Source organism: Myxine glutinosa, chromosome 6, assembly GCF_964187855.1.
Source record: "Myxine glutinosa chromosome 6, kmMyxGlut1.1, whole genome shotgun sequence".
NCBI classification, from domain to species: Eukaryota; Metazoa; Chordata; class Myxini; order Myxiniformes; family Myxinidae; genus Myxine; species Myxine glutinosa.
This window is the reverse complement of record NC_136266.1, coordinates 138,669,936-138,684,261: the sequence shown is the minus strand read 5'-3', so window position 1 is coordinate 138,684,261 and position 14,326 is coordinate 138,669,936. Positions and strand designations below refer to the sequence as shown.

The following is a 14,326-nucleotide window of genomic DNA, read 5'->3' as shown; positions in this document are numbered from 1 at the left end:
TCCGGATCCGGCTAGTATAATTTTTAAAGTGATTTATTCACCATTGAGTGATATGGCCAACCAGGCGGAGATGCACTCTCTACTGAGTGCCGTTCTAGTTACCTCTGCCACCAAAGGTGGACTGGGGTTATGTTTTCACCCCGTCTGTCCTTTTTGTAAGCAGGATATGTCAAAAAGTTGTGGACGGATTCAGACGAAATTTGGTGGACAGGTTGGGTGTGTGACCGACATGGATTAATTTATTCGATTTTGATGAAGACTTGAATCAGGATTCGGATACTGGGATTTTAAAAAGTGATTCCTCACAATTGAGAGAGGGGCTAAAAACGATATATATATAGCACAATATCTCAAAAAGTTGTAGACAAGTTATGACAAAATTAGGTGGATAATAATAATAATAATATTAATAAAGGAGTCTTATATAGCCCCATCAAGCAGAGTTAACGACCCTCATGGCGCTTTACATTATCATGCGAACGCACACACACCGCACACACATACACAAACATACACACACACAGACACCTCTTCACTCTTGCCCTATTCCTCTCCCTCCCCATTCAAAACCCACAGATGTGTACTCCCCCTCCTCCTCCTCTCCCTCCCCCGCACATGTACACAGACATACTCTCGATCTCTGTCCCACCTCAAACCAAAGGGAAAACAGGACTTAGACTTTGAAAGACTTGTGAAACAGATAGGTTTTGAGGGAGGTTTTAAGGAAATAACTGAAACGATCTCGTTTGGTTCAGCGACAAGAACAAGACCATTAGGTTTTGGTTCACGTCTGGATCGAGATCCGGCCTATCAGGGGGATTCTTCTTTTTTTGCCTACTCTTCGCAAAGAGTGGTGGTACTTACTTTTTCCACATGCGAAATTTGCATTTATGTTTATTTAAATGATACAATGGACTACAAAATGTAAATGTTTCATGATATTTGTTATATTATATCACCTTTATCTATCAATATTGTTGAAATGAAGATCAAATAGCTGAATGTTGAAATATGTTGAAAAAGTCAAAACTTTACATGGGGTGTGCTTACTTTTTCACGTGACTGTACCCCACAAATGTTGGATTAATACCAAGGCCCTTTCTGCTGCTACCGTGGCATTTTTCGTGGAGAACTTTTGAAACTCGCTCCTGCTGTTTAATACGAAACTGAAAGGGAGGAAGACCTGGTTGTGCTCATTTACCAAGCAGGTAGCTAGCACTTGACAAGCCAGCCGTTCCTTAACGGTTAAATGCAATGCTTGCTCGAATGCTTAAACCACTTGGCTATCTCTTCACAAGAAACTTGGTAAATGAATACACACCCAATGTTCTTGATATCCGACCATAGATCGACTGTAATCTATATACCCCAAAGAGGAATGACCCTTCCTGCCGCTCCCATAGTGAGCGGGTGTGCTAGTGGAAAGAAAGGTGATTTTACAACTTGATCCCTTTATGATGCCGTGTCATTTCATTATAAAAAATATGCGTTCCATTGAAAATTGCCACGACCCCACGCACATTCCCTTACCCTACCTCCTCTGCTCAAAATATGGCCACCTCTTAGTGTACAGTGGGGGTGAGCACAATGTACCACTGTGGCTTCATCCCCCCCCCCCCCCCCAAATGTGTTTCGCCTTATACATGTTATTTGACCTGCAGTTCACGTTTTTTAAATTATTATTTATTTTCCCTTTCTTACAAAAGCGAGGCTCATGGAAAAGCTAGGTTAACTTAACGGCGGGGTAGCAGGGCAACAAATTGGGCAAAACCAGTGATGTGAAGCAATGAAGCAGCACATACCACGTTTAAGTGTTTAGTATGATTCGCCCAGGGTTTTGACCGCCTACCCTCCCATACTCGGAGCGGATGCACTGACCATTAAACCACAGAGTCTGGCAATGTTGCTGGTATCCACAGCACCACAGGAAAATAAATTCCATGACTGCATTGATACATTCCACGACCTTACTTGTAATTAATTAGAAGCAAACTCAATGGCCTATAGTTGGTAGGGTCTGTTTTTGCATTTTATTGTGGACGGTAGCGATGTTTGTTGAATTCCATGCAGAGGGGATGCAGCCAAAAGAGGATAGACCTCACTGACTATAGGAGTTTTCTTGGTACTAATTGTGTATGTGTGTCTTATATATTTTTATTTTTATATTTTTTCTTGTATCACATTCTCTATTTTCTTCAGATAAAACTAACAGCAGCGAAGATTGAGCAACGCCTTGAGAGGAGTGAAGACTCGAGAGGTGACTGTGAACATCAGGTTGAGGGAGCAGAGATCTCTGGTGGGACTCGTAGACCTCCCTCACTCTCTCAGATTGCCAGTTCTGGATCCAGCTGGTCACGCAGCATGGATGAAGAGGACGTGTTTGAGAAGGGGAGCGAAAAAAATGAGGAAAATAAGGAAGAGTTAACAAAGTCTTCCTGCTTTAACCACCAGCAGTCGATCATACAGCTCCGCAAAGCAGGCTTGGTCCACCGTCAGGCTGCGCATTGGGAACCCAGGGAGGAAGAGGAGGAGGAGCAGCAGCTACAAAAGGGGCACAAAGGGTTGTACTCAAATGGTGTTGCCGACGAACTTGATTGTAAATCGGAGAAGGTTGTAATGGGAAGTAGCGAAGATGGATCGACGTTCCATTTTTATAATGATGATAAAGACAGCACTGAAGGTGGTGGGAATGACGTGAATGTTGAAGGATTGAGTGTGACCGTCACAAAAGGTGCGGCTTCCATACCTCATGAAAACCTGCTGGCAAAGATGAGTGGTACTGGGGTGGTCCAAGAACGGAATCAACAATTCATGGAACTAGATATGCCAGGATCTGCTGATTCTAGCCTGCTTGTGCCCTGTCCTTCAGTGAAAAATGGTAGCAATATCGCGGTAGCAGAACAGCCACTGACACGCAGTGCAAGTGACGGGTGCTTGTTTACGCAATGGAGGGAGGGTGATTTGGATGTGGGGATGTCAAATAGAAGTCGAGGACGTGAGAAGCTGATGCAATCTGTAGGCCTTACACGATTGTCTCACCGGAAGCTTTCATCTTCGCTCTCCAGGCTGTGCCTTCTACCAATAATTAGCACTGACATGTCAAATCCTCAATGAGTATAGGAGATCGTATTGGTTAAAGGGGTGACCTCTGACCCTAAAATGAGACGAGTGTGCTTTGTGCAAAAAATGGCTTCAATTTGAACCATCAGGACCGGATTGATCTTGACGACCGACACAATGACAGGCACGATATTGGGCTATCCACACGATCATTTTGAATACTGCCAGCTGAAATACTCCTGATAGCTCTTTGAGAGGCCTTGTGTGGAAATTGTTCAGAGAACATAACTGTGGGTGCAGAAATTACAGCTCTTTTAAAACATTTATTCATCGTTGAAAATCAGTTTTTAAACATTTTAATGCTTTTTCTGTGCTCACTTTGACATCCTCAACAATATGTACACTGTGCATGGATCCACCATGCGCGTGACCGTGACCGAAGGTGCACAATCTCTTGAGGACCACCTCAAGCCTCTTTGTCCGGCAAAAGGATGCGCTTTCATGTTGCACTCTGTCTGTGCCAATGCTGTCCATCTTGGATTTTAACCCCAAAGTTACATATATTTTGTTTAAAATACTTCTCCATGTTTTCCTCCCCCAACCCTCCCTTTCCTCCTCCTCCTCCTTCACCCTTCCTCTTCTTCCTCCCCTGTCTCCAAGCATTCAACTTGCACTGCTTTGTTGTGCTGACACCAAAGTGCCATCTTTGCACATGGGTTATTTTGTCAGCTTGATGTATGTTAGCACTTCACTTTTATTTACATCCATCATATAAGTTAATAGATAAAGTAAGAAAATATGCACGCGCTCACAAACACACACACACACACTCGTTTAAAATGTATACTTGTAATCATCTTTTGCTGATTAGGTGATGGAGAATGTATATTGGTTGCAGTTTCAGCTGGGCATTTGTGGTTCATTACCCTTATGATCTCTAAAAGTTTAACAGGGTCTGTATGTTTGTGCCCAGTCAGCGAAAGTTGGGGAGGTTGACCCCAATATGCACACATGAGCGCATACACACACACACACACACACACACACACACACACACACACACACACACACACACACACACACACACACACACACACACACACACACACACACACACACATCCAGAGTGCCCTCTGCCCCCAGCCCCACACCACCCATTACCCCAGTCAGTTGCAAGATCTTAGTCTATGCATGTATGTACAGTTTACAAGTTCGGGCCAAAAGCAATTAACAAGCAACGTTTGTAGTTGTCATGAACAGAAGCATTTAATGGACTGGTTGTTGCGTCAAGTATTCATTAAAAGCAACATCCGACACTCTCCCCCGCCCCCCTGACCCCACCGCCCCCCTCGCTGATGTGAGACACTGCCATAGCATCACTTTAACAAATTGAATTTTAAAAATCGACATTGAAGCCTTGCACGATGTGACCTGCATTTTCCATTTCACCATAAATGCCGTTTAACTCACTGACGATAGCATAGAGTTTGACCTCCCTTGCAAAGACTGAACGGATTGCTATAAAATAAATGGTCAGCTACTGGAAGAGGTTCTGTGTCCTAAATGTTTGGGCCTCCCCATCAGTCATGACCTCTGCTGGGCGGCCAATATAGCAGGGCTATCCTTCAAAGCCAGCCATGGACATCCTTCGGCTTTCTAAGTCTTTTCTTGGAACTATGTACCGTCTATAAGGCCTTTGTCCATAGCTCAATGTAGTGCTGCTCTTCTCTATGGGCTGGTGCCCCAGGATCATATCTGTCTGTCCTGGATTCTGTGGAATCTAAAGCTCTCAAAATTATCGGAATCTCCAGCGATGAGGCTGAAGCACAAGTTCTGATGTTCTCGCATCGCTGGTAGATCAGTGGCCTCTGTGTTTTCACCTCGTCTCCTCTGGTATTGCATCCTCTGCTCTATGTCTTCTGACCTTCTGGTTAAACTTTCAAAATCAAGCTTGACTGCACACCTCAACAATCTGATTCCTCACGTCTCCCATATGTGGAACAATTTTAGAGGTTGGGCTGTCCGACACTTCCCTCTCGGCCTCCAGGGAGTCAATTAGGTGATGCACTGCCATCTTGTGTCGTTCCCCATCCGTACGCACATTATTTATTAACCCCATTAACCATACCTATCCCAACCATTTTATCTTGCTTGCAGGTTGTAGTGTTTCCTTTATCTCTATCTCTGCCTCTATCCCTATCTCTACCTCTATCTCTCTATCTCTCCCTCTCTCCTTTTTCTCTATCTCTACCTCTACCTCTATCTCTCTATCTCTCTCTCTCCCTCTCCTTTTTCTCTATCTCTGCCTCTATCTCTATCTCTACCTCTACCTCTATCTCTCTATCCCTCTCTCCTTTTTCTCTTTCTCTTTCTCTATCTCGCTCTCTATCTCGCTCTCGCTCTCGCTCTCTCGCTCTCCTTTTTCTCTTTCTCTATCTCTCTCTCTACCTCTCTCTCCCTCTCTCCTTTTTCTCTATCGCTACATGTCTCTCTCTCTCTCTCTCTCTCTCTCTCTCTCTCTCTAACTCTCTCTATCTCTCTCTATCTCTCTCTATCTCTCTCTCTCCTTTTTCTCTGTCTCTCTCTCTCCTTTTTTTTTCTCTCTCTCTCTCTCCTTTTTCTCTATCTCTCTCTCTCCTTTTTCTCTATCTCTCTGTCTCCTTTTTTTTTTTCTCTCTCTCTCTCTCTCTCCCTCTCTCTCTCTCTCTCTCCTTTTTCTCTATCTCTCTCTCCTTTTTCTCTATCTCTCTCTCTCCTTTTTCTCTATCTCTCTCTCCTTTTTCTCTATCTCTCTCTCTCCTTTTTCTCTATCTCTCTCTCTCCTTTTTCTCTATCTCTCTCTCTCCTTTTTCTCTATCTCTACCTCTATCTCTCTATCTCTCTCCTTTTTCTCTTTCTCTATCTCTACCGCTACCTCTATCTCTCTATCTCTCTCTCCCTCTCCTTTTTCTTTCTCTATCTCTACCTCTATCTCTCTACCTCTCTCTCTCTCTCTCTCTCTCTCTCTCTCTCTCTCTCTCTCTCTCTCTCTCTCTCTCTCTCCCTCTACCTCTACCTCTACCTCTACCTCTACCTCTACCTCTATCTCTCTATCTCTCTCTCCTTTTTCTGTTTCTCTCTCTCTCTCTCTCGTCTCTCGTCTCTCGTCTCTCGTCTTCCTGTTTGTTCATTCCCCTGCTTGTTGTGTCCAAGAGTTGCCTTCACTGTCACTTTGCTCTTCCATGAATGTTGATCCTGCAGAAAAAAGCATTCATTTCCGAGAGTTGAAAGTTGTTAATTAATACGGAATTGGCCACTAAAAGTAGCTTTCATTATATTTAAACTTTTTTGTAATGGAGTTCACCTGTATTTTATGTTTAAAATGGTATTGGTCTATTACAGGTTGTCAAAGCGTCTTGAATGACACAGGTTTACTGTAACAGGCAGACTTTACAGTCACACAAGTTGCTACAGTTGCTGCAGTCTGTATTCCTGCTTGCCAACCATATGAAGAGCTGTACAGTGTCAGTATTGTCAGTCAACCACAACTTTACCACTTGAATAGGTGGGTGAGATGTGTGCTGCAAATGTCCTTCAAATGTGCAGGATAATACTTAATTTGATCTACAAGAGTTAAGATATGCAGATAATTCCAAGTTTTTCATGTTGTATGTAGGCGTTATGTGATTCAAAGGGGGATTTATATTTATTGCGTCGGCATTATGGTGGTAATTTTGCCTCGGTATGCTCCATACACACCTGTTTAGTTAATGCGCTCTCTCCTATTTCTTCCCAAATGCCCCTTTCCTTCTCTCTCCTGATTCTGAATCCTTTTCTTTTTCTCAAATTTGATTTTTTTTTTTTTTCAAACCATCCCCCCCCTGACCTGGTGTATACACAAGCACGTGGTCCTCAAAGGAACCAGCTCAAAACCAGACAGCACAGCACATCGATTTACGACTCTATGCTGCAATAGTCTCGTGGATAAACTGCTGACACACACACACACACACACACACACACACACACACACACACACACACACACACACACACACACACACACACACACACTACTCATGTTATATGAGTAAGTACTCTGGGTCCAGTTGCATCATTGATGGTAACAAGTCCTATAAACGCTATTTTCATTCTGAGTTTATTAATGAAACCTATGCATTCCAATTGAGCTTTATAAAATAAATAAATATATTGTGTTAATCGGTAATCTTTTGCTTCTTGTTTATGTCCTGTGTTGTAAATGAAAAGGCAATTTTCTGGAAGTGGTGGAGCTGCAAATTAAAATTCATGTTGTCATTAATTTTTGGAGTTCAAAGTGCAAGTGGCTGTTTAAATTCGTTTGAATCTTCTTGCAAATAATCTGCACATGGCTAACACCTTCCAGCATTGATTTTAATTTTTTTTTTTTTCATTTGCTGCTTTGTTTAAAGGACTAAATGTCTGACTATAGGCCGCCATTGCCTGGCAGAAGCCGTCTAGCCTGGGTTTGAATCTCGACCCGGCTATAAACTGTCATCCTTGGTGTTTCGCATGTGTGTGCCATCCATCAAGAAGGTGATGCGGACGTTAAAGATTCCGCGGTGTCTTTAGCGAAGAGTAGGCGAGTTATCGCCTGCACCCTGAACAAATTACAGATTGCTGGTAAGGCAACGGCAAACCGCCCAGCATAACCCTTGCGGCACTGATGCTCTTTCCAAAGTATTGATGGTGATGTTCGGCTGCCATAAAGTATGCGACCCCCTTCCCCACCCCATTTCTTTATCTTATCTTTATTTTTTTATTTTTTATTTTTTTCTTTATCTGTATGTTTTCATACTTGTACAGATATTAACTGGAAACAGGTTAACATGCATGCTTCTCATGATTTACCATTGTATGTTATGAGGACCTTTTTTGTGGCTGCCTTTGAAATGAACCATACAGCTTTAATGACGTCATTAATGTGATAAATACCTGCATTTTTTTGGTAATACATCGTTTAGTTTGAAGTAAAACCTTATCTAGTGAGACTTTCGTACATGCACTCATGCCTTCACACTGTGATTCTCATGATCCCTTGAACCCCATGCCTTCACACTGTGATCGCCTGAATGTTTCATGCTGTTCATGTTATATGTGCAACTAAGATATTTTCCAAATAATCTTTTATTTGCAATGGCAACATTGTTCCGAATCCTTACAGATTTACTTCTCTGTGAATAAAATGTCTGTGCCAAGATTGAAAGTGTGTTGTTGTTGTTGTTGTTGTTGTTGTTGTTGTTGTTTTTAACTCAACTGGACTACCGTCCAGTCCAGTTGAGTTCATCACATACTGAACCCTCCGGCGTCTGTCGTCTGTCGTCCGTTAACTTTTCGACGTTAACACTCCAGCGTCCACAAATATCAACCGATTCTGATCAAACTTAGAATGTTTAACCCTTACCACACAAGGTAGGTTGTTGCTATTGCATTCCAACCCGATCCGTCACAAAATGGCCGCCATTAGGTCGCCATATTGTTTTCAGCCCCGGAACGACGTTAAGACTTTTAACGTCCACAAATATTTATGGATTTTGATCAAACTTGGTGTGTGAGACTCTTACCACACAAGGTTGGTTGCTATCGCATGTCAACCCGATCTGTCACAAAATGGCCGCCATAGGCCGCCATATTGTTTTCAGCTCCGAAACGACGTTAAGACTTTAACGTCCACAAATATTTATGGATTTTGATCAAACTTGGTGTGTGAGACTCTTACCACACAAGGTTGGTTGCTATCGCATGTCAACCCGATCTGTCACAAAATGGCCGCCATAGGCCGCCATATTGTTTTCAGCTCCGAAACGACGTTAACAATCTAGCGTCCACATATATTGACGAATTTTCATCAAACTTGGCATGTGAGACCCGACCTACTTTAAAGTTATCCAGTCAGTTCAGTTGAGTTCTGCTTCCCTGGAAGCTCTAGTTTTGTCAATCTGCTGCCATTTTAGAACATATTACCAAACTCGCTGTATCACCTGCATGTTTTAAACTTTATTTAGTGTTGAATCTGTTAGTTGGTGAACAAGCTATTTCACGAGGGACATGCAACACGTTACATTGAAGGTCTTGAAATCCAAATCGCAGTTTAGAAAGGTAGTTCTCCTTTGGGTTTAGAATGCCCTTGGGTAGCTTGCCTTTTGGACTGAACGGAAAGTGTCAAACCTGCACTCGCAGAGGCAGTTTCAACAGATCTTATTAAAATCCTACAAGGTGTAATAAGTACCCCATGAGACAACTTCAACTTGCCCAGGTGGGTTTCACCCTGCTTGGGGGCATCTGACCATCATTGGTTATATGTTTTATGTTAAAACGTCGATACAATCCTCTTCTTCATTTGTATGCAGCACAAAGCTGTGGGGTAGTATCATGGGCTGAGGCTGTTCATGGAATGGCTGTGCCGCTGATGCAATCAATGCCCTCTGTTGGTTAGGGCGTGAATTTGCAATTTCGTCATGGTGCCGGAAATATCTCGCCGCTCTTTGCTAAGGACGTCATGAGATCTTTAACGTCTAACAACAAATGCTGGCAAATGGGACGTCCGATAACGTCCATCCTCCAGTTATGCCAACTCCTTCACCAGATCAAGATGTGTTTTTACGGCGTAGTCCGATCCATTGGGTAATGCCGTCTGGAACAGCGTTTGTCTGTATGTATGTATGTCCGTCACAAACATCCACTAATCAGAACTGACGATCTGGGCACATGACAGGGAACAACAACAACAACAACATGCATTTTAAGGCAATTTTCCCTGCTAGAGCGGGGGTTAGCCTTGCGGTCCCCATGACAATCTTCTCCATTTTGCCCTATTTTCTGCATCTCTCCTTGTTAACCCCCTTGCCCGCATTTCTTCTTCCACCATCTTTAGCCAAGTCTTTCTCGGTCTTCCCCGTCCTCTACTTCCTTCTACATTAACTTCCATCACTCTTCTCAACCAGTCACTTTCATCCTTCCTCAATACATGACCAAACCATCTCAACCTGTTCCTCTTCACAGCATCAATCACAGGCAATATTCCCATCATCTTTCGCAATTCATCATTTGTCCTCCTCTCTCTCAACGATACTCCGCACATCCATCGAACCATTCGCATTTCCACCCTTTCCAGCCTTCGTTGCTGCTCTACGTTCATTACCCATGTCTCGCTCCCATAAATCATAACACTTCTCACACATGCAGCATACACCTTTCCCTTCAGCTTCAGCGACACTCTCCTCCTCATCAGCACGCCACTCAGTTCCCGAAACTTCTTCCATGCACATCTCACTCGAGCAACCGTTGCCGAGTCTGATCCACCTTCTCCATTCAGCATGTCTCCGAGGTAGCAAAATGTTTTCACACCTTCCAGCTTCACGCCATCTCCAAGATCCAACTCAACATTTCCTCCATCTGCAGCTCCCTCTGCGCACACCTTACATTTGAATGTAGCTGCCACACTGGTTAATGACCCTCTCAGACCACTACATTTTTGATGAACCCACTCAGCGCACATTGTACACTGAATGGAGTTCACTCCGACACCCTTCCTGCACACAGCACACGGCCACTTCCCAGTTCTTTCCACCTCACCACATGCTTTACCACTTGCCATCACCTTTGTCTTTCCGATATTCACCTTCAGACCTTTTGTCTCCATACATTCCTTCCACTTGTTCATCTTTTCCTTCAGTCCATCCATACTTTCCGCAATCAACACCAGATCATCTGCATACAACAACTCCCACGGTAAACCCTCCTTTACGTTCTGAGCCAGCACCTCCATCACAGCTACAAATAGTAGTGGACTTAGTACCGACCCCTGATGCACTCCCACCTTCACCTCAAACTCACCACTGTTCCCGTCCTTCGTCCTTACAGCTGTGCGTGCTCTTTTGTACATTGCCATCACTACTCTGATCAACCATTCCTCCACTCCTAACTTCCTCAATGCCCATGTCAATACTTTGCGTGGAACCCTATCGAATGCTTTCTCCAGATCAACAAACCCAAAAAACAACTTCTTCCTCTTATCCATGTACTTCTCCTGCAACTGCCTCACAATGAAAAGCGCATCTGTCGTTCCTCTTCCTGGCATAAATCCAAACTGCATTTCGTCGATCTTCACTTTCTTCCTTATCCTCCTTTCCAACACCCTTTCCAATACCTTCATTCCATGCTCCAATAACTTTATCGCTCGGTACGAGCCACACTCCAGAGGGTCACCTTTCCCCTTGTATAGAGGGACGAGGGTACTCAGTTCCCAATCCACTGGAATGCGGCCTTCTTTCACCACCAGATTACAGATCTCTGTCATTCTCTTCACACCCCAACTTCCTGCTGCCTTCAACATATCTCCCACAACTCCCGTCGGCCCTCCCGCTTTTCCACTCTTCATTGCTTTTATCGCTTCCGCAACTTCCTTCTCAGTTATCTTCTCTGCCGGTCCTAAAACTGGGTTACTCTCTATGTTGCCATCCCATTCATTCTCTGTATTCAACAGCATTTCCATATATCTTTTCCATCTTCCTTTAATTCCATCTGGGTCGACAACGATTTGTCCCACTTCATCCTTCAAGCAACTCACCCCCATCACATCACACCTCTCTTTCGCTATGTGCTTTGCAATCCTGAATACTGCTTTCTGACCCTCTTCCGAATCCAAGCGTTCTCCGAACATTTTCCTACATGCCTCCTGCGCCTTTGCTACCTCTTTCTTTGCAGCCTTCCTGGCTGCCTTATAACGTTCATGCTCTGCTGTTTCTGCTCCCGTACCCTTCGCCTTCTGCCACTCTTTGAACTTCTTCCTCTTCTCGTCAATCCTCTTTCCAACTTCAACATCCCACCACCATGTTTCCGAGTGCCTCGGTGGTCCTTTTGTCCATCCACATACCTCACCAACGGCTCCCAACAGACAAGCTTTCATTGACATCCAACCACTTGCAAGCTCAACCACATCATCCTCTACCCTACTCAGCCTCTCTTTTAATGCCTCCCTTACTGTCACCTCTTTCAACCTCCACACCTTCATTCTCGGTTGGTACTTCACCCGCCGAGCTCTCCTCGCACCTTTCACCCTTATGTCGCAGACAACCAAGTGGTGCTGTGAAACAGCCTCCTCCCCCGGGATCACCTTTGTGTCCCGGAGGTGCCCCCTATCTCGCCTACGCACCATCAGGTAGTCAACGGTTGTCGTCGACCCACCTGACGTGTATGTAACAAGCTTATTGTCCTCTTTCTGGAACTGAGTATTACAAATCAACAAATCAGCTCCATCAGCAAACTCCAAAATCCTTTCACCTTCTCCATTTCTCACACCATATCCGTAACCCCCATGAACTCCCTCAAAACCGTCCATACTCCTTCCCACATGTCCATTTAGGTCTCCTCCCACCACAACAACTTCCTCATCTTTCACGTTTTCCATCAGCTTCTCTATCGCACACCAGAACCTGTCCTTCTCTTCATCGCTTCGACCAACCTGCGGAGCATATCCCGAGATGACGTTCACCAAGAGCTTTCCAATCATCATTTTCACCATCATCAACCTATCACTCACTCTAGTCACACTCACCACACTGTCTACAAACTCCTCAGAAAACAGGACACCAACACCATTCACGCCCTCCGGGCACCCTTGCCACACAAACTTGTATTTCTGTCCCTGCCTACCCTTCACCATTCTCACACCACTTCCCTTCCATCTCGTCTCTTGCACACAACATATGTCCACTCTTCTTCTGACCAATACTTCCACCACTTCTCCTGATCTCCCTGTCATTGTCCCTACATTCATGTCCCAAACCTCAGAAACCGATCTCCACTTCGGGCTGTACCCTGCCCATATGTACTTGTGATTGTCATAGTTCTCTTTTTGAGGCAATGTTTTTATGGCCGGATGCCCTTCCTGACGCCAACCCTCTTAGTCGTCTCTTACGACACGCAGGGATACGGTGTACCTATTCTGACCAGGGTACACACTGGGAAACGTTTAAAACATGTAAATTCTGGGGGGAGGGGGGGGGGGGCGTCAGCATCACGGCTGCGGTTTAAACATATTCCAACAATATCCAAACAGAACCATGAAAAAAAAAAAAAAAAAAAAAAATCCGGGAAAAGTCTCCAAGCAAGAACGTGGATTTGAGAAGGAAGGAGCAGAGGCGGAAGAAAACGAGATACAGGGGGCGGGGCACAAGCCGAGATGAGGAGGAGAGCGAACAAGCACGTGTCCGGGAGGAGAGTGGTGTCTTTGTGGAGAGTGGAAATCAATATATAATTCTTTGTCTCGGGAGGTGAGGTGAGGGAACATGACAGGGAACAGTGTTTAGTAATCATTACAGTTGCATATTTTACTAAAAGGAAACATCATAACCTTATGTGGAACGTTTTGGGGTCCTAGCGGGTGTCGTAAGGTAGGTAAGGAGGTTTCAGAAATTCCTCAATCTAAATATCTATGACGCTCAGTTGACTTTTTTGCTCCACCAAATAACAGCGAAACGGAGTTGAGTAAAAGGGTGAAAATTCTACAGATGCTGTGATAAATAACTACCTCTGTCGGTTTGAATGTTTGAAAGAGAATAGACGTCTAGATCAATTTTGAATTAAATTTAAATCCAGATTTATATATATACAAACACGAGTTGTCTGTGTGTGTGTCTGCGTTTTATTCAGAGATGGCTGAACGGATCTTTACCAAACTTTCAGAGGTTCATCAGTGAGTGCCTGGGAGTGTTGTAGGCCAAAAAAAAAAATTGAAAAAAAAAGTTCGTTTTTTTGGAGTTTAAAAAAAAATCGCTCTATGGTGCTGAAGCCTTTTTAAATGAATGACAGTTATACACAACTACACATTCGCATAAATAAATACAAAACAATTACCAGACATTTGAATACAAATAAATCAAAATTCTGGAAGTGTATGAATTTGGTAGTATGGCTTCTTTTTCTTCCTGATCGGCATCACACTTAACTCAAACGTGAGCCACATTCACTCAGAAACATGAGCCACTCCCCTTCCTCTCCTGCCTCCCCCTCCACTCCCCTTCCCCCTCCTACCCTTCCACCCCTCCCCTCCCCTCTCTCCACCGTTCCCCCTCCTTCCCTCCTCTCATTTCCCCCTCCCCCTCCCCCCTCCTCCTCCCCTCCCACTCCCCTTCCCCCCTCCCCTCCCCTCCCCCCCATTAAAATATAAATTCTCTGTAAAAGAGCTTCCACTTCTGACTGCTCCCCTTCCCCCTCTCCCCACCCTTCCCCCTCTCCCCACCCTTCCC

At 44.3% G+C, this 14,326-nt stretch overlaps 3 protein-coding genes across 5 annotated transcripts in view; 2 read left to right on the top strand and 1 right to left on the bottom strand.

The window, feature by feature from the left end:
- Positions 1–4,606, top strand: part of LOC137430355 (protein phosphatase Slingshot homolog 3) — a 69,999-nt gene extending 65,393 nt beyond the window's left edge. For all 3 annotated transcript variants that reach the window (XM_068121160.2, XM_068121159.2, XM_068121162.2), the window contains one exon: positions 2,200–4,606. In XM_068121160.2, coding sequence (XP_067977261.2) covers positions 2,200–3,114 — 915 coding nt within the window. In that variant the 3' untranslated portion in view covers positions 3,115–4,606. The remainder of the gene's footprint in view (positions 1–2,199) is intronic.
- Positions 1–14,326, bottom strand: part of LOC137429101 (uncharacterized) — a 70,842-nt gene that overhangs the window by 41,040 nt on the left and 15,476 nt on the right. The gene's annotated exons all lie outside the window — the stretch shown is intronic.
- On the top strand, positions 3,481–8,286 carry LOC144892743 (uncharacterized). The gene is made up of 3 exons (XM_078781077.1): positions 3,481–3,543; positions 5,071–6,069; positions 6,134–8,286. The coding sequence occupies exons 1-3, from the start codon at positions 3,481–3,483 to the stop codon at positions 6,290–6,292; spliced, it is 1,221 nt and encodes a 406-aa protein (XP_078637203.1). The 3' UTR covers positions 6,293–8,286.

Bases quoted from the DNA above. Each gene is read 5' to 3' on its own strand.
- LOC144892743 (XM_078781077.1), top strand. From the start codon at position 3,481: ATGCGCGTGACCGTGACCGAAGGTGCACAATCTCTTGAGGACCACCTC. The intron at 3,544-5,070 runs GCAAAAGGATGC...GAACAATTTTAG, and splicing joins ACCTCAAGCCTCTTTGTCCG to AGGTTGGGCTGTCCGACACT. The intron at 6,070-6,133 runs CTCTCTCTCTCT...CTCTACCTCTAC, and splicing joins CTCTCTCTCTCTCTCTCTCT to CTCTACCTCTATCTCTCTAT.